The sequence below is a fragment of the Saccopteryx bilineata genome, chromosome 3 (assembly GCF_036850765.1).
Source record: "Saccopteryx bilineata isolate mSacBil1 chromosome 3, mSacBil1_pri_phased_curated, whole genome shotgun sequence".
In the NCBI taxonomy this organism is placed as follows: domain Eukaryota; kingdom Metazoa; phylum Chordata; class Mammalia; order Chiroptera; family Emballonuridae; genus Saccopteryx; species Saccopteryx bilineata.
The window spans coordinates 3,024,777-3,048,732 of NC_089492.1; the positions used below are offsets into that span (position 1 = coordinate 3,024,777).

The 23,956-nt window shown below is 51.9% G+C and overlaps 1 protein-coding gene across 4 annotated transcripts in view; it reads left to right on the forward strand.

The window, feature by feature from the left end:
* Nucleotides 1-23,956, forward strand: part of TRAPPC9 (trafficking protein particle complex subunit 9) — a 355,177-nt gene that overhangs the window by 15,631 nt on the left and 315,590 nt on the right. For 3 of the 4 annotated variants that reach the window (XM_066265607.1, XM_066265608.1, XM_066265610.1), the window contains 3 exons: nt 1,080-1,208; nt 7,164-7,190; nt 22,661-22,782. In XM_066265607.1, the coding sequence (XP_066121704.1) occupies nt 1,080-1,208; nt 7,164-7,190; nt 22,661-22,782 (278 nt within the window). The remainder of the gene's footprint in view (nt 1-1,079; nt 1,209-7,163; nt 7,191-22,660; nt 22,783-23,956) is intronic. The other variant, XM_066265609.1, reaches the window with a different exon arrangement.

Sequence of the window (23,956 nt, forward strand, 5' to 3'; positions counted from 1 at the left end):
TATGAGAGAAGGAAGGAAGTGCTTTCACACAAGTTCAACAGGGTGCTGGAGAGCACGTGAACTGCCAGAAACGCTTCCTGGGTTAATACTCTGTCCACTGCACCACCACACGTGAACTGCCGGAAACGCTTCCTGGGTTAATACTCTATCCACTGCACCACCACACGTGAACTGCCGGAAACGCTTCCTGGGTTAATACTCTATCCACTGCACCACCACACGTGAACTGCCGGAAACGCTTTCTGGGTTAATACTCTATCCACTGCACCACCACACGTGAACGGCCAGAAACGCTTCCTGGGTTAATACTCTATCCACCGCACCACCACTGATCAGGCTGTTTTAGGAGGAATTAACATAAATATTTAAATCCTTTTCTAGTTTTATTTCTGAATATGTAAATACCTCTAGCTGTATCACACACACACACACACACACACACGTCTCTGTGAGCCTCAGTATTTTTTCAGAGTGTCAGAGAGTTGTAAGACTGAAAATGTGAGAACCGCTGAACTAGTGAATGAGGGTGAACACTGGCGCAGCCTGTAGGGCATGTGGCCCGCTTGAGATTCCGAGGACATCACTGCCATCAGGAGAGGGTGAAATGTGCTCCAGGTAAGTGTGGCCACCTGTGAGCAGGAGATGAGCCCCTCGCTGTTTGCTCCAGACGGGACAGGTGCGTCTTGGGCGCCTGACATAGAGAGGCGTTCTGTCCTGCTTCAGCGGTGTTGCTCTTACATGTTTTAAATCCAGGGTACTTTCTGCTCATCCTAGCGTCCGGAGCCACACGGTGAGCACTACACCATTGGCTAAACGAACGGCAGGCAGGCTGAGGGGCTGGCCCACTCGCCATGTGGACGCAGGCCCTCCGGGGAACTTGAGCACTGTGAGAGTGTCCTGCGGTGCTGGCCTCGACACCAGATCGGCAGCGGCCTCTTCTGGTTTGTACCAGAACCAGTGAGCTGCAGGCTTGATCTTTGTTCTGGGGAGACAGTGTGGAGTCATACTTAAGCACTACAATTTGAGCTGGTGACGGGCCACTGACCTGATTGTCCTTTTTTATTTCTTTCTATGCTTAGCTGCCCTGGAAGGGCTGTGCTCGGCCTCTGTCATCTATCACTATCCTGGTGGGACCAGTGGCAAGGTGGGGGCCCGGCGGTTCCAGGCAGGCCCGCTTCCGGCCGAGGCGGCCAACAGACACCGCCCAGGTGAGCCCACCCCCTCGCCCGTGCCCAGCCGCGGTCCTCACGGGGGACTCTCCACATCTGCCCCGAGTGAAGCCTCACTCATGTTTAAATCAAGTGTGGCCTCTGTGGAGTCAGAAATCTTGCACAGGAGACATTCTCTTCTGATCTTATTGGATATTTATCAGCCTTGTTGAATCTTTTGAATAATATCAGTGGATTGCAGTGATTGGTTATTGGTTGCTTTCTAGAGCACTTGCATAAATTTCACGGTAGACCAACCTTGTAGTTCTGCGTTTGGGTTTTCTTGGTGGCTTCTTGTGTATTCGGGGAAGCTAATCCCAGAAGTCAGTGTTAACAGCCAGTTCAGGCCCTGGGGGCTGTTTCTTACACTCCTGGGTGAGGAAATTTCTCTTAATGTGTTAAGTCTGATCTGCTTCTGTTTGTTAGCACCGATGGAGCGTGAAACATCTTTGGAGGAGAAGACTCACATATGCTTATTGAATGGGCTTGACCCTTTCGACCCTTCCTGAAGGAACTTACCTGTCATGGTTCAGGATATAGTTGTCCCATGATGTCGGTCGTAAGGACCATAGCAAAGAATGCAGAGCTCAAGGCTAGACACAGATTGGCGAGAAAATATGTCTGAAATTCTGTGAGATTTTTAGATATATCTCTCCTCAAAGAGAAAGCCCATACTAGGTAATGTGTACAGGGTGGGGAAAGGCCTTGAACCCCTTTCTCCCTGAATCACACCAGCCTCGTGGTCCACAGAGAGGGCAGAGACCGCCTTCACAGGCCGGTCGGTCACAGAAGCTGCAGGCTGAACCGGTCGCCCTCTCTGTAGAGCCAGCGGCTTAGAGGAACCTCTAGTGGTTCTTGAAGACTTTCTGTAGTTCTCCCGCAGAGCTGGTCCTAATGATTCCCGTGTGTCTCAGTGTTTGAGAGGGCGGGACAGCGTGCCGAGAGGTGACGAGGTCTGAGGTCTGGAATGCCTGTGCTCTAATTCGGCCGTCTGTGGTCACCTGTATTGATCTCTCGTTCTAATTCCCATCTCTGGTGCGAGATGACAGCATTTCCAGTGTCCTGTCTTTTCCATCAGCTGCCGGGTGCCGTGCCATAGTGTCCAGCACACGCAGGCAGGTGACAGCACCCTTCAGCTTCGCTTTCTCCTCCGGAGTCTTCTGCACGCCCCCGGGAGTGCCAGCGCCCAGAGGGGGCACCCTCCCCATTTGAAGAGCGGTGTGTCGAGACTGTCCTGTCGAGACTGTCCTACTGATGTGATGAGTGGGGCTCTAGAGACTTTTTAGAGCAGTGTTTCATTTTTTTTTACCCTTGCTGAACATAGGCCAAAAAAAAAGTTTTCAACTTTTTCGAAAAACTGCTCTGTCTGCAGAAGAGAAGTGCCTATGTTTAGCTTTACAAAAAAAAACAAAAACCCAGAAAAAAACTTGGGAACTTTTTACCATGGAAGGCAGTCTCTGGGGGAAATGCCAGGTGAGAGCCAGAGGGCAGTGCCAACCTCGCGGGGCTCAGAACCCTTCCCCCCACCTTTCAAGCAGTAAGGGCTCCCGGTTCACTCGCAGGATGGAGGTGTTGCGCCATCTTGCACGTTAATTACAAGATGGTCAGTTTGTAGCAGCAGCCCCATCTGACGCCAGGAATCGGCGGCCTCGGCTGTCTGAGGTGAGGACCAGACACGCCGGTCACTTACACCCCCTCTTGACACGGTAGCCCGGGGTCCTGGTCCAGCAGCAAAACAGCAGGTGGAGAATGTCATCCAGTCTCTGTGCCTCAATCTCCTCATCTGCAAAATGGGGAAGATGACAGTCGCCCCTGCCTCGTGGGGTTCTCGGGAAGGGTGAGTGGGACGCATGTAAGGACCTGGCACTTGATAAAGGTTAGCAGCTGTTATTGTCAGCACTACTGAACTTGGCAGTATGAATCCATGAGCAATGTTAACGAGACTCGTGGTGTCTCAGACACAGATGACATGGTTTTCGAGCTGATCCCCTCTGAGAAAAGGGAACTCTTTTCCCCATTTAAAGCTGAGTTGTCTTAGTTTCAAAAGAATTCTGGAGTCTCTACCTCTTTTTACTTTAATTCTTCTTTTGTGTAACTTTTCTAAAGACTTTACTTCCCTAGTAATCAAAGGTGAGAGCCACTAATTCTTTTTTTCTGGAGACTTACATGTGAACCTGCAAGTTTATGATTAATGGACACAAAATTGATTTATTAAAAAAAATCAATAGGTTGTTCTGCAATCAGTCCAGAAGGAAATGCCTATTGACTGGTAACTATTTCTCCTTTATGGTTTATTTCTACGTTTCTTGTTTTTTGTTTGTTTTTTTTTTTGCGAGAAAGAGAGAGAGAGACAGATAGACAGGAAGGGAGAGAGATGAGAAGCATCACTTTAGTTGTTCATTAATTGCTTCTCATGCCAATCACAGCTGGCCTGGAGGGCTTTAGACAAGCCAGTGACCCCTTGCTCAAGTCAGCGACCTTGGGCTCAAGCCAGCAACCTTGGGCATCAAGTCAGTGACTCTGGGGTCATGTCGATGACCCCACGCTCAAGCTGGATGAGCCCGCGCTCAAGCTGGCACCTCAAGGATTCAAACCCAGGACCTCAGTGTGCCAGGTTGATGCTCTATCCACTGTACCAGCACTAGTCAGGCATAATATGCTTTCTTTATTGTCTTCCCACAAGCTTCCATTGACCAGTTTTCTGAATTTCTTTGAGTTCATAAATGACAGCTTTCAATGGTCTCAGCCTTAAGTGAAGAGGCCTTAAAGGAGAGATAGCAGAATATCATTTAAGACAGGGTGGCAGAGATTAAATTTGTATATTCGTTTTCACAAATTTTTCTTCCCAGCTGATGACCTAAAACATCAATATTTTAAATTTTAACTGTGTAAGCCAGAGGTCGGGAAACCTTTCTGGCTGAGAGAGCCATGAACACCACATATTTAAAAATGTAATTCCATGAGAGCCATACAACGACTCGTGTACGTTACGCATTATCCAATAAAAATTTGGTGTTGTCCCAGAGGACAGCTGTGATTGGCTCCAGCCACCCGCAACCATGAACATGAGCGGTAGGAAATGAATGGATTGTAATACATGAGAATGTTTTATATTTTTAACGTTATTATTACTTTTATTAAAGATTTGTCTGTGAGCCAGATGCAGCCATCAAAAGAGCCACATCTGGCTTGCGAGCCAAGGTTCCGGACCCCTGCCCTAATCTGTAAAACGATTTTTTTCCTGCTCTAACATTAGTTCTTGTGGGCCTATGTCTTTTGTTTGTATTCGGAGTGGAAAAGATTTCAGGTTAGGTACAGAATAGCAGTCCCTTGCCCGGAGTGGAGCATGTGCTAGCTTAGCTTTTAGTTACGGTCTCGGAATATCCTGTGCTTAATTAAGAGCCTTAGCCATCCATCACTTCTCAGGATGCAGACGATTTCTCCACCTTTTCCAGCAACCTGGAAAAAGCCCCTTTTGGCCATAGGTGGCGCTGTCGCACCTTTTAAAAGCCTTAAATTTCTGTGTTTGTAAAAGAGAACTTAAACACGTCTCTTTAACTTGATTTCTGTGTTGAGTGCTTCAGAACAGCTCAGTGTCCGGATACCTGGCAGAGTTATTCTAGGTATAGGTTATTTTTGTTCTGTTGCCTCGACATGAACATTTCAGACAGGCTGTGTGAACAGCGGCGAAACGGAACCTTTCTTCCAGTAATAGAAACCAGTTAGCCATCGTTTTGTAAGAAGGATAGAAACCGTCTCGGGCACCTTCAGGAAGAACCCTACCACACTCCCTGGGTATTGAGCCCACGGCTATGATAACTGGTGGTTTGGTGGCCAGAGCCTGGCTGACTTGACTTGGGTGTGTGTGCAGATGGCATGGCACTGGTAGCCTTTTTCTCTGGGTCTTCCCCGCCTGGGGTGCCCATTGCTGCTGTGGAGAACTGGGAGCTGTCGGGAGCAGTTATAGGAAGTGCCTAGCACTTATCCCATAAAAGAGCTTGTAAACTTTAGCTGTTATTTCTTATGGAGCCATCATATTATGGTCTTGGTCAGTGACTGAGGAATTGAAATAGGAAAGTGTGGTTTTATATAAGGAGAAAGATCCAGTTCAGGACTGAATGAAATACTTGAGGAGGGTCAGTAGTTCCTGCACTTCTAGTTCAGCAGCAGCATCAGAGCTGTGGCCCTGATGTCATCACTCAGACCTACTTAAAGCCACAGAATGATTTGTTAATTAGAACATGTGGGGGCCAAAGGGATCAGTAATGACATGTATGTTTTCTCCACCAGCCAATTGAGAGATGAGACAAAAGAGTAGGCAGGCGGGGAGAAATGTCACTTTTATTACAGATAGAGCCACTTTACCCATGAACGTTAGGGATACAGGAAAATGGGTGTCCTCATGCTGTATCCGGAACTAGACAGACAGACAGACTCCCCAGTGCCAGGCAGCGGGCCTTCTGACGAGAGGACCTGCCCCTGTCATACTCGGGTCATGGAGGAGTTGAGTATCCAGGCACTTCCTGAGGGTGGCCAGTCCCCAAGGGGGCAGGGCTTCACATGCCCGACTTGTCTCTCAAACTCCCTAAACTTGTAACTCAATTCGGTGACGTCAGGAGGACTAGCGGTGGGTGAGGGATCCGGAGCACTGGGGCAAGGCTTCCTCCCGGAAACCAGAAGAGGGGGAGGAAGTGTGCCCCCCCCACTTACACACATCGTGGGGTGGAGCAGAAGGGTGCTTACCTGAATAATACGCGATTTCGGGAGGGATATCTGTTATTGAGGAATACCTTTTAAGACCTTGTTAACATGTTTATAAGTGATCATAGCTGATGATAAACATGACTGTTGGAAACAGTCCCTCTTAGGGTGTCTTCTGCTATCGCGGGAAATTATGTTTCAGAGAGAAGGCTGGTTGGAGCTTACTGACCTTGGATAGTGGACCAGATGATCAAGGCCTTCAAAGCTTCTTGCAATAATGAAATGAACTATTTTGTATTTTTTTTTTTGTATTTTTCTGAAGCTAGAAACGGGGAGAGAGAGTCAGACAGACTCCCGCATGCGCCCGACTGGGATCCACCTGGCACGCCCACCAGGGGGCGACGCTCTGCCCACCAGGGGGCGATGCTCTGCCCCTCCGGGGTGTTGCTCTGTTGCGACCAGAGCCACTCGAGCGCCTGGGGCAGAGGCCAAGGAGCCATCCCCAGCGCCCGGGCCATCTTTGCTCCAATGGAGCCTCGCTGCGGGAGGGGAAGAGAGAGACAGAGAGGAAGGAGAGGGGGAGGGGTGGAGAAGCAGATGGGCGCCTCTCCTGTGTGCCCTGGCCGGGAATCGAACGTGGGACTTCTGCACACCAGGCCGACACTACCACTGAGCCAACCGGCCAGGGCCAACTATTTTGTATTTTTAATTACAGGTTTTACTTTTAAAAGTTGGAAAGCCTTAGTTGGTGAAGTGTACAGTAGTGTTCTGTGTGTGTGTGAGTCTGAGTGTGTGTGAGTGTGTGTGTGCATGCATATGAACATGTGTGTAAGACTTTAGGAAACTTGTGGTAAGTTCCATATAGCCCTTCCGGTAACCCTGCCCCCAATTCCGAAGGATGGGTACATATATATTTTCATAAATGAACTACTGTTCTTCTGTCCTTCGGCTTATTTGTGGAAGTAACAAATTCTCATACTTGTTCGAGAAGAATTGGGGTGCATGAGCTTAGAAAGTGGGGGAGGGAAAGAGGTGAGGAGACATGTCACAGTTTGCACAGAGGTAATAGCAGCTCTGTTCTTGTAAAGCAAAAAGGCACCGAACGTGTAGCATACTGTTATACAGAACTCCTCTGATCAGACAGGCGCGTCCAGGTTTCTCAGGGCTGTGTGAATTACGAAAGATGATTTAGTCGTTACCTTGCAAAGTAGCTTTGCTTTCCAAATAAAGACCACCCTCTGTTCTTTCTTCCAGGGGCACAGGAAGTTCTCATTGATCCAGGTACACGATCTCTGTGTTTAGTTTATTTTTTTTGTTTTTATTTATTTATTTTTAAGTGCTTGTTTCATGGCGGTGTGAATGAATGGTTAAAATGTCTGGATTGCAATCTTTGGGACCTTCTGATTTAAGTCACTTTAAATCAGAACTGGTAAAAACCTGATTGCTGCTTGGCCCCGTTGATGGGACACCCGATTGCTTTCTGCTGCCTGTCGAAGAGGATGCCCCCTCCCCAGCATGGCTAAGTGAATGATTTGCTGTGTGCCCTTAAAGTTCCGTGAATGCACTGAGCGTGCTTGTCCGGTGAATTTGGAATGTGTTCACAGTAATGACTTTGCTCTGGTCCTGTGGCGTACGCACCTCTCAATATGAGTTTGAATTTCAGCTGCATTTCCTGTCTGTGCCCTTTGCACGGAAATAAATTGTGCATATTTTACAGAGGTGGGTTTGCCTCCCTCCCCTCCCCCCCTTTTCTTTGCCTTTCTCCTCTTAATACCTTTTGTGATTAATCTCTTTCATTGCAGTGCCTAATTATTTTGTAATGAGCTCTCTGATTTTCTGGCTTAATCAGAAACAATGACAAAGGATAAATTATAAACAAAACAAAACAAAGCTGAAAGCCGGCCTTCCTTTGAGGAATGGGAGTTAGACAGAGGCTCGGTGACCGACACATCGATTATGCCTCATTGTGTCTCTCGATTCTGTGAAGTGAACTTGCTGCAGGGGTGCAGGCTTTTGTGTTAGCATCGTGCTGATTCCTTTCCCTACGCTCATGCCTCGCGATGCTTTCTCGATAGCGTTTGTGGACCGTGTAGTGGAAGAGAAACAAATGCTTTGTGTTCAGGAGACCTGAGTCGCTGATGAACAAACAATTTGAGGGTGGGCTGAGGGTGGGCTGAGGATGCCCCCCCCCCACGGAAACTGATGAACGATTAAATCTATGTTGGGTCTGTACTGGTGTTTGACCGAGAGAGGTTATTGAGCCTGATCTGGCCGGTTCCACCTGCTGGACTTCAGGGTCAACTGCTTTGCCTGCAGGACCATTAGATGCTTGCACTGAGTAGAAGTTGCTTAGGGCTCTCAGAAAAAGCAGTTATTTGTTGAGATGAAAGAAAATAAAAAGAATTTGTATTTTTTATTTCTGAAACTTTTCAAAATAAGGTTGTGCCGAGATAAAGTTGAGTGTAAGTGCGGGGTGTGGTGGTGGGGTGGTTCGGCGGGGCTTTGTGTTTTGGGGGCTTGTCAAGGTCCTGGTGCAGAGGTTGAAGGGGTTAAGGGGACAGCACAGAACCAGCGTTTGGCGTCTGAGGGCATCACGTGTCATGGTCCCAAATGAGAGACATCCGGACTTGGTCTCCGCTTAGCCGAGGGGGAGCCGGCAGACGGAGCTGGGCTTTGCCTGTCCCACGGTCCTGCTCTCCTGGGGCTTCTGGCCTCGGCTCACAGGGGCCTTTGCACTGGGACTGGCCGCAGCCTGTTCACGTGCTGAGATCTCGCTGGTTTCCCAGCCACTCTCTTCTGCCCCGCTCTTGAGCCCCCAGGTGTGTGGGTGGGGAGTCACGTCACAAGTCCCAGGGGCCGTGGGACTGACTCTCCTTCGTCTCCAGCTCTGAGCAGCGGGCATTCCCTCGGGGGCCACGAGGTGGCTCAGCTCCGCAGAAACCCATCCACGTCCACGTGAGCCTCGCAGAGGTGTATCACTTCCATTTAAACACTTTTTTTTTTCCAGTGGACGTATTATTTGAAGCAACTGTCTCAGGTTTTTGCTGCCTGCTGTCCCCACAGCCGGGTGGAAGGCAAGCAAGGGGAGAGTTGGGGTCCCTGGGTGCTGTCCCCTCGGCTGTACCCAGCAGCGAGGCTGCAGACCTGACCTGTGTCTGAGACAGAATTCTTTTTTTCTTTTCTTAAGGTGAGAGGAGAGGGGATAATGAGGCAGACTCCCGCTTGTGCCCTGACCGGATCCACCTGGCAACCCCCCTCTGGGGCAGATGCTCAAGTACTGAGCTGTCTTTTTTTTTTGTATTTTTCTGAAGCTGGAAATGGGGAGGCAGTCAGACAGACTCCCGCATGTGCCCGACCAGGATCCACCTGGCACACCCACCGGGGGCGATGCTCTGCCCTTCCGGGGCATCGCTCTGTCACGACCAGAGCCACTCTAGCACCTGGGGCAGAGGCCAAGGAGCCATCCCCAGCGCCCGGGACAACTGGAGCCTTGGCTGCGGGAAGGGAAGAGAGAGACAGAGAGGAAGGAGAGGGGGAGGGGTAGAGAAGCAGATGGGCGCTTCTCCTGTGTCCTGGCCGGGAATCGAACCCAGGACTTCCGCACGCCAGGCCTACGCTCTACCACTGAGCCAACCAGCCAGGGCCCTGAGCTGTCTTTACTGCCTGAGGCTGATGTGCTCAACCGAGCCATCATCAGTGCCTGGGGCCATGCTCGATCCTTTCGAGCCACTGGCTGTGGAAGGGGAAGAGGGAGAGAAGGGGGAGAAGCAGATGGTTGTTTCTCCCCTGACTGGGAATCGAACCCGGGACATTCATATGCTGGGCCAACGCTCTATCCACTGAGCCCCTGGGCAGGGCCTGAGACAGACTTCTCCATGTTCTCTTGTGGTCCCTGAGCATCCTGTCCCTTCAGCAGCTGCTTCCAGTACGACGCCCTCCAGGCCACGTTCAGCCAGCTCATCAGCTCACACTGCTTTCCCGTTTCACCGTCAGGGCTCTTCTCCCTCTCCACACGGGAAGCGCAGCGCGTTTGCTGTGTGAGGTCCTGTGCCAGGGGCACGCTCTATTTTCTTTTAGACAGTGTTAATGTAGTTCATGCGCTTGGAGCGTACATCCAGTGATCTTTCCTCTGAACCGAGTTGTCCGCCCATCGCCCCGTCAGTCTTAGACGTTTTCGTCACCCCGACAAGAAGCCCCGCAGCATGAGTGCCCCCCCTACTTCCCCGGCCCTCCCTCCCCAGCCAGGCAGCCGCCCGTCCGTCCCTGTGGTGTGTCTGTGCCTGTTCTGGACTTTCCTCTGAACCGAGTTGTCCGTCATCGCCCTGTCAGTCTTAGCCGTTTTCATCACCCCGACAAGAAGCCCCGCACCATCAGCGGTCCCCCCACTTCCCTGTTTTCATCACCCCAACAAGAAGCCCTGCAGCATCAGCGGTCCCCCCACTTCCCCGTTTTCATCACCCCGACAAGAAGCCCCGCACCATCAGCGGTCCCCCCACTTCCCTGTTTTCATCACCCCAACAAGAAGCCCCGCAGCATCAGCGGTCCCCCCACTTCCCCGTTTTCATCACCCCGACAAGAAGCCCCGCACCATCAGCGGTCCCCCCACTTCCCTGTTTTCATCACCCCGACAAGAAGCCCCGCACCATCAGCGGTCCCCCCACTTCCCCGTTTTCATCACCCCGACAAGAAGCCCCGCACCATCAGCGGTCCCCCCACTTCCCTGTTTTCATCACCCCAACAAGAAGCCCTGCAGCAGCAGCGGTCCCCCCACTTCCCCGGCCCTCCCTCCCCCGCCAGGCAGCCGCCCGTCAGTCCCTGTGGGTGTGTCTGTGCCTGTTCTGGACTTCTCCTGTCCGAGTGGAACCTGTGGTCACATGGCAGCGGGGAGTGTGTGGCCTTCTGTCTTTCACTGAGTGTAATCTCAGTTCATCCACATTGTGGCCTGTGTAGCACTTCGTTTTTTGTGGCTGAGTCCTCCTCCACGGTGTGGATGGACCACGTTTTGTGTACCCACTCATCAGGTGATGGACATTTGTGGGGCGTGTGCAGGGTGAACATCCCTGTGTACAGTTTTGCGTGCACATGCGTCCTCTGGCCTCTTACGTCCATGCCGAGGAAGTGGAACTGCTGGGTCACGTGGTGACTCCGGGCTGAGCTTTTTGAGGAATGGCCAGAGTGTTTTCCGAAGTGGCCGCACCACTGGACCCGCCCACCAGCGGCGTGGAGGGTTCCCTGTCTCCACGTCCTCGCCAGCCCTCCCGTCTCTGATGACAGCACCCTCGTGGGCGGGCGGTGCCCTCTCCTTGTCGTTCTGGTCGGTGTTGCTCTCTCCTTGTCGTTCTGGTCGGTGTTGCTCTCTCCTTGTTCTGGTCGGTGTTGCCCTCTCCTTGTCGTTCTGGTCGGTGTTGCCCTCTCCTTGTCGTTCTGGTCGGTGTTGCTCTCTCCTTGTCGTTCTGGTCGGTGTTGCTCTCTCCTTGTCGTTCTGGTCGGTGTTGCTCTCTCCTTGTCGTTCTGGTCGGTGTTGCCCTCTCCTTGTCGTTCTGGTCGGTGTTGCCCTCTCCTCGTCGTTCTGGTCGGTGTTGCCCTCTCCTTGTTCTGGTCGGTGTTGCTCTCTCCTTGTTCTGGTCGGTGTTGCCCTCTCCTTGTCGTTCTGGTCGGTGGTGCCCTCTCCTTGTTCTGGTCGGTGTTGCCCTCTCCTTGTCGTTCTGGTCGGTGTTGCCCTCTCCTTGTCGTTCTGGTCGGTGTTGCTCTCTCCTTGTCGTTCTGGTCGGTGTTGCCCTCTCCTTGTTCTGGTCGGTGTTGCTCTCTCCTTGTCGTTCTGGTCGGTGTTGCTCTCTCCTTGTCGTTCTGGTCGGTGTTGCCCTCTCCTTGTCGTTCTGGTCGGTGTTGCCCTCTCCTTGTCGTTCTGGTCGGTGTTGCCCTCTCCTTGTTCTGGTCGGTGTTGCCCTCTCCTTGTTCTGGTCGGTGTTGCCCTCTCCTTGTCGTTCTGGTCGGTGTTGCCCTCTCCTTGTCGTTCTGGTCGGTGTTGCTCTCTCCTTGTCGTTCTGGTCGGTGTTGCTCTCTCCTTGTCGTTCTGGTCGGTGTTGCTCTCTCCTTGTCGTTCTGGTCGGTGTTGCCCTCTCCTTGTCGTTCTGGTCGGTGTTGCCCTCTCCTTGTTCTGGTCGGTGTTGCCCTCTCCTTGTCGTTCTGGTCGGTGTTGCCCTCTCCTTGTCGTTCTGGTCGGTGTTGCTCTCTCCTTGTCGTTCTGGTCGGTGTTGCCCTCTCCTTGTTCTGGTCGGTGTTGCTCTCTCCTTGTCGTTCTGGTCGGTGTTGCTCTCTCCTTGTCGTTCTGGTCGGTGTTGCCCTCTCCTTGTCGTTCTGGTCGGTGTTGCCCTCTCCTTGTCGTTCTGGTCGGTGTTGCCCTCTCCTTGTTCTGGTCGGTGTTGCCCTCTCCTTGTTCTGGTCGGTGTTGCCCTCTCCTTGTCGTTCTGGTCGGTGTTGCCCTCTCCTTGTTCTGGTCGGTGTTGCCCTCTCCTTGTCGTTCTGGTCGGTGTTGCCCTCTCCTTGTCGTTCTGGTCGGTGTTGCCCTCTCCTTGTCGTTCTGGTCGGTGTTGCCCTCTCCTTGTCGTTCTGGTCGGTGTTGCCCTCTCCTTGTCGTTCTGGTCGGTGTTGCTCTCTCCTTGTCGTTCTGGTCGGTGTTGCTCTCTCCTTGTCGTTCTGGTCGGTGTTGCTCTCTCCTTGTCGTTCTGGTCGGTGTTGCCCTCTCCTTGTCGTTCTGGTCGGTGTTGCCCTCTCCTTGTCGTTCTGGTCGGTGTTGCCCTCTCCTTGTCGTTCTGGTCGGTGTTGCCCTCTCCTTGTCGTTCTGGTCGGTGTTGCTCTCTCCTTGTCGTTCTGGTCGGTGTTGCCCTCTCCTTGTTCTGGTCGGTGTTGCCCTCTCCTTGTCGTTCTGGTCGGTGTTGCTCTCTCCTCGTCGTTCTGGTCGGTGTTGCTCTCTCCTTGTCGTTCTGGTCGGTGTTGCCCTCTCCTTGTCGTTCTGGTCGGTGTTGCTCTCTCCTTGTCGTTCTGGTCGGTGTTGCTCTCTCCTTGTCGTTCTGGTCGGTGTTGCTCTCTCCTTGTCGTTCTGGTCGGTGTTGCTCTCTCCTTGTCGTTCTGGTCGGTGTTGCCCTCTCCTTGTCGTTCTGGTCGGTGTTGCCCTCTCCTTGTTCTGGTCGGTGTTGCCCTCTCCTTGTCGTTCTGGTCGGTGTTGCCCTCTCCTTGTCGTTCTGGTCGGTGTTGCCCTCTCCTTGTCGTTCTGGTCGGTGTTGCCCTCTCCTTGTTCTGGTCGGTGTTGCCCTCTCCTTGTCGTTCTGGTCGGTGTTGCCCTCTCCTTGTCGTTCTGGTCGGTGTTGCCCTCTCCTTGTCGTTCTGGTCGGTGTTGCCCTCTCCTTGTTCTGGTCGGTGTTGCCCTCTCCTTGTTCTGGTCGGTGTTGCCCTCTCCTTGTCGTTCTGGTCGGTGTTGCCCTCTCCTTGTCGTTCTGGTCGGTGTTGCCCTCTCCTTGTCGTTCTGGTCGGTGTTGCTCTCTCCTTGTCGTTCTGGTCGGTGTTGCTCTCTCCTTGTCGTTCTGGTCGGTGTTGCTCTCTCCTTGTCGTTCTGGTCGGTGTTGCCCTCTCCTTGTTCTGGTCGGTGTTGCTCTCTCCTTGTCGTTCTGGTCGGTGTTGCTCTCTCCTTGTCGTTCTGGTCGGTGTTGCCCTCTCCTTGTCGTTCTGGTCGGTGTTGCCCTCTCCTTGTTCTGGTCGGTGTTGCCCTCTCCTTGTCGTTCTGGTCGGTGTTGCCCTCTCCTTGTCGTTCTGGTCGGTGTTGCCCTCTCCTTGTTCTGGTCGGTGTTGCCCTCTCCTTGTCGTTCTGGTCGGTGTTGCCCTCTCCTTGTCGTTCTGGTCGGTGTTGCCCTCTCCTTGTCGTTCTGGTCGGTGTTGCTCTCTCCTTGTCGTTCTGGTCGGTGTTGCTCTCTCCTTGTCGTTCTGGTCGGTGTTGCTCTCTCCTTGTCGTTCTGGTCGGTGTTGCTCTCTCCTTGTCGTTCTGGTCGGTGTTGCCCTCTCCTTGTCGTTCTGGTCGGTGTTGCCCTCTCCTTGTTCTGGTCGGTGTTGCCCTCTCCTTGTCGTTCTGGTCGGTGTTGCCCTCTCCTTGTCGTTCTGGTCGGTGTTGCCCTCTCCTTGTCGTTCTGGTCGGTGTTGCCCTCTCCTTGTCGTTCTGGTCGGTGTTGCCCTCTCCTTGTTCTGGTCGGTGTTGCTCTCTCCTTGTCGTTCTGGTCGGTGTTGCTCTCTCCTTGTCGTTCTGGTCGGTGTTGCCCTCTCCTTGTCGTTCTGGTCGGTGTTGCCCTCTCCTTGTCGTTCTGGTCGGTGTTGCCCTCTCCTTGTCGTTCTGGTCGGTGTTGCTCTCTCCTTGTCGTTCTGGTCGGTGTTGCCCTCTCCTTGTTCTGGTCGGTGTTGCCCTCTCCTTGTCGTTCTGGTCGGTGTTGCCCTCTCCTTGTCGTTCTGGTCGGTGTTGCCCTCTCCTTGTCGTTCTGGTCGGTGTTGCTCTCTCCTTGTCGTTCTGGTCGGTGTTGCCCTCTCCTTGTCGTTCTGGTCGGTGTTGCTCTCTCCTTGTCGTTCTGGTCGGTGTTGCCCTCTCCTTGTTCTGGTCGGTGTTGCCCTCTCCTTGTCGTTCTGGTCGGTGTTGCTCTCTCCTTGTCGTTCTGGTCGGTGTTGCTCTCTCCTTGTCGTTCTGGTCGGTGTTGCCCTCTCCTTGTCGTTCTGGTCGGTGTTGCTCTCTCCTTGTCGTTCTGGTCGGTGTTGCTCTCTCCTTGTCGTTCTGGTCGGTGTTGCTCTCTCCTTGTCGTTCTGGTCGGTGTTGCTCTCTCCTTGTCGTTCTGGTCGGTGTTGCCCTCTCCTTGTCGTTCTGGTCGGTGTTGCCCTCTCCTTGTTCTGGTCGGTGTTGCCCTCTCCTTGTCGTTCTGGTCGGTGTTGCCCTCTCCTTGTCGTTCTGGTCGGTGTTGCCCTCTCCTTGTCGTTCTGGTCGGTGTTGCCCTCTCCTTGTTCTGGTCGGTGTTGCCCTCTCCTTGTCGTTCTGGTCGGTGTTGCCCTCTCCTTGTCGTTCTGGTCGGTGTTGCCCTCTCCTTGTCGTTCTGGTCGGTGTTGCCCTCTCCTTGTCGTTCTGGTCGGTGTTGCCCTCTCCTTGTCGTTCTGGTCGGTGTTGCCCTCTCCTTGTCGTTCTGGTCGGTGTTGCCCTCTCCTTGTCGTTCTGGTCGGTGTTGCCCTCTCCTTGTCGTTCTGGTCGGTGTTGCTCTCTCCTTGTCGTTCTGGTCGGTGTTGCCCTCTCCTTGTTCTGGTCGGTGTTGCCCTCTCCTTGTCGTTCTGGTCGGTGTTGCCCTCTCCTTGTCGTTCTGGTCGGTGTTGCCCTCTCCTTGTCGTTCTGGTCGGTGTTGCCCTCTCCTTGTTCTGGTCGGTGTTGCCCTCTCCTTGTCGTTCTGGTCGGTGTTGCCCTCTCCTTGTCGTTCTGGTCGGTGTTGCCCTCTCCTTGTCGTTCTGGTCGGTGTTGCCCTCTCCTTGTCGTTCTGGTCGGTGTTGCTCTCTCCTTGTCGTTCTGGTCGGTGTTGCTCTCTCCTTGTCGTTCTGGTCGGTGTTGCCCTCTCCTTGTCGTTCTGGTCGGTGTTGCCCTCTCCTTGTCGTTCTGGTCGGTGTTGCTCTCTCCTTGTCGTTCTGGTCGGTGTTGCCCTCTCCTTGTCGTTCTGGTCGGTGTTGCCCTCTCCTTGTCGTTCTGGTCGGTGTTGCTCTCTCCTTGTCGTTCTGGTCGGTGTTGCCCTCTCCTTGTTCTGGTCGGTGTTGCCCTCTCCTTGTCGTTCTGGTCGGTGTTGCCCTCTCCTTGTCGTTCTGGTCGGTGTTGCCCTCTCCTTGTCGTTCTGGTCGGTGTTGCTCTCTCCTCTCTCCTTGTCGTTCTGGTCGGTGTTGCCCTCTCCTTGTCGTTCTGGTCGGTGTTGCCCTCTCCTTGTCGTTCTGGTCGGTGTTGCCCTCTCCTCGTCGTTCTGGTCGGTGTTGCTCTCCTTGTCGTTCTGGTCGGTGTTGCCCTCTCCTTGTCGTTCTGGTCGGTGTTGCTCTCTCCTTGTCGTTCTGGTCGGTGGTGCCCTCTCCTTGTCGTTCTGGTCGGTGTTGCCCTCTCCTTGTCGTTCTGGTCGGTGTTGCCCTCTCCTTGTCGTTCTGGTCGGTGTTGCTCTCTCCTTGTCGTTCTGGTCGGTGTTGCCCTCTCCTTGTTCTGGTCGGTGTTGCTCTCTCCTTGTCGTTCTGGTCGGTGTTGCCCTCTCCTTGTCGTTCTGGTCGGTGTTGCCCTCTCCTTGTCGTTCTGGTCGGTGTTGCCCTCTCCTTGTCGTTCTGGTCGGTGTTGCTCTCTCCTTGTCGTTCTGGTCGGTGTTGCCCTCGTGGCGAGAGACCCTGAGTCTGTTCTCGGTGTGCAGATGGGCCATCTGTACCTGTCCTTTAGAAGGATGTCTGTTTAGATCTTTTATCTGGTTTTGAGTTATTTGTCTTTCAATTATTGAGGTACGAGAGCTCTTTTTTATATTCTAGGTACACGTCCCTCCTCAGACCCAGCATTTGCAGAACTGTTCTCCTACCTGGGGTTTCCCTGCCCTTCCTGGGCGGGGTCCTGGGAAGCACAGGCCTCTCAAGTGTTGATGAAGTCCCATCTGTGTTTTCTCTGCTGTTTGTGGTTTTGATGTCAAGATGTTTTATTTATTATTAGTTCATTTATTTGAAAAGATTTCATTTATTTGATTTTAGAGAGAGGAGAGTGAGAGACAGAGAAAGAAGGGGGGGCTGGAGGTAGGGGTAGAACAGGGAGCACCAGTTCATTGAAGCTTCTCATATGTGCTTTGACCCAGCAAGCCCAGGTTTTGAACTGGTGACCTCAGCGTCCCAGGTCCATGATTTATCCGTTGCAGCACCGCAGGCCAGGCTCAAGCTGTTTTATGTCAACTTGACATTAAAGCAATCTAATCCTTCCTGGGGTTCTGAGAGCGAGGTACCATCGTTACCCCGTCTCTGTATGAGGACTAGTCTGTCCATGCGGAGCTGAGATGCAGAAGGGTTGACTGACTTGTTCAAGGCCACGGTAAGAGGTGACGTGGGGACTCAAACCCGAGAGCTTGTCCCAGCATCTGTCCTCCTCACTGCCACTCTGCCACTCTGGTTCATTCTATAGCCATTATTGATTAAAAACTCTTTGCCTATTTGATTTCTTACTCACGGTTTTCCAGTCGGGGACCTCATCTCTTAGTTACCTTTTAGAGCTCAGGGTAGGTTTATTTAGGTCAAATGTGGGCAGAAGAATTGTGATCACTTAGTTTCTGCATTGACCTCAAGGGCGCTGTTGCTAATGGACCTGACGGACTCATGCTTAAGCGTTTTCTGGTCCTCACACTAACCGTGGAATCCTGACTACAGAATGCTCAAAGGCAGTATTTGATTGGCTTCCTTTTGCTAAGCAGTGAAATAAGAAACCCTAGTGTTGATATAGATTATCAGCAGGGTCACCGTCTTCCTTGTGTTTCCTTTTGTTTGTTCCCAGTGTCTAGATCATGCCTTGTTGTCCAGCAGAAGTTAGGGTGGGAGCTCATGAATCATTGTCCATAGTGAGAGAACTTGACAACAGTATCTATTGTTCATTTCATAAGGGAAAGGATAATATAGAACGACCTCTCAGATCTATTTCCAAAGACTAGAATTTTGACAAGAGTTCCACAAACCATACAAAGGCATTCCTACTAATTTTAGATCCTAGACATATTATGGTTACATAGCAGAGTCAATCCATTAACTAGACCTGACAAGAGAAGTATAATATTGTTTGCCTTAATTAAAATATTCTGCCCTGGTTAAACCAATTGGTACATGTGAGCAAACAATAATATGTATTTATGTGACCTGAGGACAGACGTTCTCTGTCTTTCTCTGTTTCTCAGAGCATTTTTATAGCTTTTCAACAGTGTTTGAACTTTAGAATTCTATTTAAAAAATCATCACCGTGCCTGACCTGGTGCGCAGTGGACAGAGCACCGACCTGGAACGCTGAGGTCTCCGGTTCGAAACCCTGGGCTTGCCCGGTCGAGGCACATATGACAAGCAATCAGTGAACAGCTAACGTGAAACTTCTTGCTCCTGCCCTCCCCGTCTGTAAGATCAGTAAATACAATCTTTTTAAAAAACCCTCAGCGTGTCTGGTGTGGTTTGTACCGAGTTAGCCGGTCACATGCGCAGACTTGCACTGTCTCCTAGTCGGCTTCTCCTCCCCTCATCCGAGCTGGCGTGAGAGGAGTAGGAACTGTGCCTTCCAGACCTTTTCTCTCCATGTGTTTGAAGGGGGCCATCCAATAGGACTTTCCCTTCGTTTCTTGGGTTTTCATGATTTCAGTTAGAATTTCTGAAAGTGAATTTGTTTTAGTATGTTGTATAAATTTCCCTAGCAACTCAATGTGTTTATACTTCTTATGTTTTCAGTTTGTTTGTTTGTTTATTTATTTAGTGAGAGGCAGGGAGGCAGAGACAGACTTCCGCATGTGCCCTGACCTGGATCCACCCAGCCAGCCCCTTACCAGGTGATGCTCTGCCCCTCTGTGGCACTGCTCCATTGCTCGACAAATGAGCAATTTTAGCGCCTATGGCGAGACCATGGAGCCATCCTCAGTGCCCAGGGCCAACTTAGCATGAACCATTCGAGCCATGGCTGCAGGAGAAGAAGAGAGAGAGAAAGAGAGAGATAGAGAGATAGAGAGATAGGGAGGGGTAGAGGGGAAGCAGCGGAGAAGCTGATGGTCTCTTCTTTGTGCCCTGACCGGAGATCGAGCCCGGGACTTCCACTCACCAGGCCAGTGCTCTTCCACTGAGCCACCCAGCCAGGGCCTTACGTTTCCAATTTATGAAAAAGTTAAATGCACTTTTGTTTGTTATTGTCCACTAGGTATTTGTTTACCTCTTTATAATGAAAACATTTTTTTTCCAACAAGTGAGTAGGTATTATGCATGTTTAAAAAATACCTTATTTTTCTTATTGTAAAAGTCATGCTCATTGCAGAGAATCTAGACATGAAGAAAAACAAAACAAATTTAAAAATTACCTATCATCTCCTCACCAAGAGACAAGTGATAGTAAGTCTTAAAATTGGGACATTTGAAGTCCCCCAGGTCTGTTTTTGTTTCTCAAGATTATTTTGGTGGTTCTGAGTTCCCTTGAGTTTCCATATGCGTTTTAGGACCAGCTGGTCAATTTCTGCAGAGGATCCACCTGGGGTTGGATAGAGATTACACTGACCCTACGGCTCCCTCGAAGAAGTGTTGCCATTTTAGGAATATTAAGTCTTCTGGCTCATGAACACGGGACTTTTTCCATTTACATCTTTAGTGGTTCCCATTGATGGTTTATTTTTTTTATTTTTCTGAAGTGAGAAGCAGGGAGGCAGAGAGACTCCCGCATGTGCCCAACTGGGATCCACCTGGCATGCCCACCAGGGGGCGATGCTCTGCACATCTGGGGCGTTGCTCCATTGCAACCAGAGCCATTCTAGCACCTGAGGCAGAGGCCACAGAGCCAGCCTCAGCACCTGGGCCAACTTTGCTCCAATGGAGCCTTGGCTGCGGGAGGGGAAGAAAGAGACAGAGAGGAAGGAGAGGGGGAAGGGTGGAGAAGTAGATAGGTGTTTCCTCTGTGTGCCCTGGCCGGGAATTGAACCCAGGACTTCCACACACTAAGCCAACGCTCTACCGCTGAGCCAGTCGGCCAGGGCCCCAATGGTGTTTTGAGTCCTCAAGAGTGTCATTTTATACTTTTTTGGTGAAGTTCATTTCTAAGTCCTTTTTTGTTCTGAGGCTATTGTGAGTGGAATAGTTTTCTTAATTTCATTTTCAGATTGTTCATTGCAAGTATATAGAGATACAGTTAAATTTTTTTTTTTTTTTTTTTTTTTTGCATTTTTCTGAAGCTGGAAACAGGGAGAGACAGTCAGACAGACTCCCGCATGCACCCGACCAGGATCCACCCGGCACGCCCACCAGGGGGCGACGCTCTGCCCACCAGGGGGCGATGCTCTGCCCATCCTGGGCGTCGCCATGTTGCGACCCTCCTGGGTGTCGCCATGTTGCGACCAGAGCCACTCTAGCACCTGGGGCAGAGGCCACAGAGCCATCCCCAGCGCCCGGGCCATCTTTGCTCCAATGGAGCCTTGGCTGCGGGAGGGGAAGAGAGAGACAGAGAGGAAGGCGCAGCGGAGGGGTGGAGAAGCAAATGGGCGCTTCTCCTATGTGCCCTGGCCGGGAATCGAACCCGGGTCCTCCGCACGCTAGGCCGACGCTCTACCGCTGAGCCAACCGGCCAGGGCTAGATACAGTTAAATTTTGTATATTGATCTTATATCCTGCAACATTGCTGGACTCATTGATCAGCTGTCAGTTTTTTTTTAAATGGGTGCCATAGGGTTTTCTATTTACAAGAGCATGTCACCTCAAAAAAAGAGATAGTTTTACTTTTTCTTTACAATGTGGATGTCTTTTATTTATTTATTTTTGCCTAACTGCCAGGGCTGTAATGTGCAGTCCCTTGTTGAACACAAGAGCTGAGAGAGGACGTCCCTGCCTTGTTCCCGATCTCAGAGGGAAAGCAATGAGTTTTTCTCCATCCCCTCCAGTTGTACCTACTTTGTTGACTGTTTTTTCTTTTTTCTTTTTTAATCATGAAAGGGTCTTGAATTTTGTCCAGTGCTTCCTCCGGTCTGTTGAGATGGCCATGTGGTTTTCGTCCTTGAGTCCGCTGAGACAGTGGGTTGTATCAGCTGGGTTTTTGCGTCCTAGCCCGACCCTACACTCTTGAGATAAGCACCACCTGGTCATGTTGTGCAGTCCTCTCCGATGTTGCCGGGTTTAATTTGCTCGTGTTTTGCCGAGGACTTTTCAGTCTACTTACATCTGTGGAGATACGTTTTATGATCGAGGGTGTGGTCTATCCTCGAGAACGTCCCTCGTCCGCTTGAGAAGAGCGTGTGCTCTGCTTGACCTGTCATCCTCCCCTTCCTTTCTCCAGCTGAGAACTGTATCATTAAACGCGAGAAACTGTTAGAGCTCCTGAGATAAATCGAGGCGACCTACCATGTATCACGTAGTATTTCGTGGCAGTGACACACGTATTAGACACACACAGAGACGCCGAGCACAATGGCACCGTGGTTAAAGGCATCAGCCCCATGGGAATCCTCTCCGGAACAACGGACCCTGCAGCCTTGTGCACGAGGAGTGGGAAGGCTGCTCCTCTCTTGGACTTGACCTTCACTTCTCGGACTTGACCCCTCGCCTGCAGGGAGGGCCAGGCACGCCGGGAGCGCCTCCCGTGTGGATCTGCGGTGTGTGTGGGGTGTTGTAAATGAGAGCACATGTGGGCGTCCTTAGCACAGGCTCCAGTTCCCTGTAAACGCAGAGTCACACTGCTCTGCTGTGGTGTCCTTGTCATTACCCCCTGTAAGCTCTCACTGCTCCAAGGGGACGCCTTGTGCCCCGAGGACGGGACCCTCAGTTCTGTAAGTACCCATGCTTCGTGCGTGGAGCCTGGCTGACTTGACTCTGCTCTTTAGGAAGGACATAGTTTCGATTATCTTTCCCAAGCACGCCCTTTTCTTTTATTATTTATAGTTCTGCACTCTCCTCTCTTGTTGCAGTTTTCACAAAATCTGCAGGGAGCAGAACCCTCAGCTACCTGCCTCTTCCCACTTCTCCGCTGTGGCACCTTCTTCCCCGACTGGAAGAAGGTTTGGCACAGGACATTTCTTTTGTTCCCTCCTCTTAGAGTCTCCTTGTCTGTCTGCCTATCTGTCACCTATCCATCTACCTATTTATCTGTCTACTCATTCTTCTGTCTTGTTCCAAAAAGCATTTGAGACAGCTTACAGAATACCAACCAAGCAGGAGGGACAGTGGGGCCGGGAGGAGACGGCGGGTGGGAGAGGCGCTTGCGTGCACCCACGCCCCCCGTGGCCATGAGGAAGACAGGATTTGCGGGAGATGCTTGCCCGTGAGATGAACAGGTGGCCGAGGAGAAGTCCAGCTTTTTCTGCTCTGAGGCTCAGGAGAATATTTCTTTGAGTGCTCTATGAGCTCAAAGGATGATGTCTTACTCCGTTTTTCCCGTTAGAGTTCCATGTGCAGTTGGGTGCGTTCTGTGAGCAGGTTTCTCCTAGACTCGACTCTGTGTGAGTTTGAGGACTAAAGAACTAGGTGGTCTTGCTTATTGACAGGGAATGGCCAGACATAGCCCGTGACAGCCACAGACAGAGAGTGGTGTTTATAAGTCACTATTTTATTTTTCTTTTTTCCTTTTTTTAGTGCTGTGTAGTTTGGAAAATGCTTCCATACGGTACAGCTCCGTTGAGGACAGGGTCTCCTGCTGGCATAGAGAGACCAGGGCTGGGCCATAATGCGCGCTGGCTGTGTTGTCCTCAGGGCAGCTGAGCTCTGGTGGTAGACGTGACTTCTGTCCAGTGCCTTTCCCGTCCTTGAATAGAAATGCCAACAGGGAGGAGAACTTGCTGTGAGTTAATTAGCATACAGTACAGGCTTTGACGGGTGACGGTTCTAGGGTTCTAGGGAGCGTGTGGGCTATGCAGACTTTTCAGGCGACTTCAGGGGGCTGGCTGAGTATTCTCTTCTTTGTGCCCCTCTCTGAAACTAACAAGGAGACCAGGCTGCAAAAGCAAGAGCCCAGTTTTCTCCTTCCCCTCGGCCTGCAGGTGCCCTCACCACCAACGGCATCAATGCTGATACCAGCGCCGAGATCGGGCGTGCCAAGAACTGCCTCAGCCCCGAGGACATCATTGACAAGTACAAGGAGGCCATCTCCTACTACAGCAAGGTGGGTGGCGCACCGCGCTCTCGCGGGGCCGGGACTTCCTGTCTCGCAGGCGCGGGGCTGACATGTCTGTAGTTATTCCTTTCTCTGAATATTCAGGCGTTACTCCCGAGAGCATACTGCTACTGTACTGTTAACCTCAAAGTTCTTTTTTTCCTGATTAAAAATAATGTATCCTGGTTGTTTGGAAAAAGGGGATAAAAGAGGCTCTCGTGGCCCCACCACTCAGAGATAATCATTGTTACCACTTTCATCTCTATTTTCTGGTCTTTTTTTGTCAAGGCGTATCAGCCATACTATAGATTCTATAGCATAAAAGATGGCGAGCCTTCTGTAGTGGTTCACTGTGTGCAGCCGTGCGGCGTCCTGTGGCACGGTTCGGGACTTTCTCACGGTGGACAGAAGATGCGTCCAGAGCGAGTCGGTTCTCTCTTCCCTCCCCGCCTGGTCCCTTCCTGCCCTCCGTGGGGGTGAGCCCGGTCATGGGTGGGCTGTTTGGATGGGATGAGGGCGCGCCCCCTTTCATTCTGAGCCCATGGTCTCTCCCTCCCGTTCTCCCAAGGAGAAGAGTGAATTTCAGCGGCGTGAACTGCCAGGGGTGAGAGAGTGGGTCCCGGTGGCCGAGCCGCGGCAGGACGTTGAGAGCCCCGTGCGGCGTCCCGTGTTGCGGATGCCACCATGCTTTCCCGCGGGACCCGCACAAGCTTATATTCCAGATACGCTGACCGCTGACCATGCTGAGACAGCTCTGGTTACGCGGAGGAGCGCAGGCAGGGAGAAAAGGAAGCCCCCGCCTGCCCCTCCCATCTTCCCAGCGACGCAGCTGTTGACAATTCGTGTATAACTCCCATGACCTGTATGCCTGTGAAATCTGTATATGCAGTACGTACATACGAAGTACATGTACACGAACTATATGCGCATCTGTGTCCTGTGGAAACCAGTGTGACCACACCATACATGTCACTCTGCAGCTGGCTTTAACCCCTTGGCAGCAAAGCACGGAGACCCCCGCTCCGGGCCTGCTCGAGGCCGTGTCAGAGAGTGTGGAAAAGTCACCTGTGTGTTCGTTGACACCTTCTGTGAGAGACTGCTGCGAGCTAGACACGGGGCACACAGCACCTCGGACAGGTGGGGGGCCGTCCCTGCAGGACTCACGGCGGCCGTGACTCCCGGA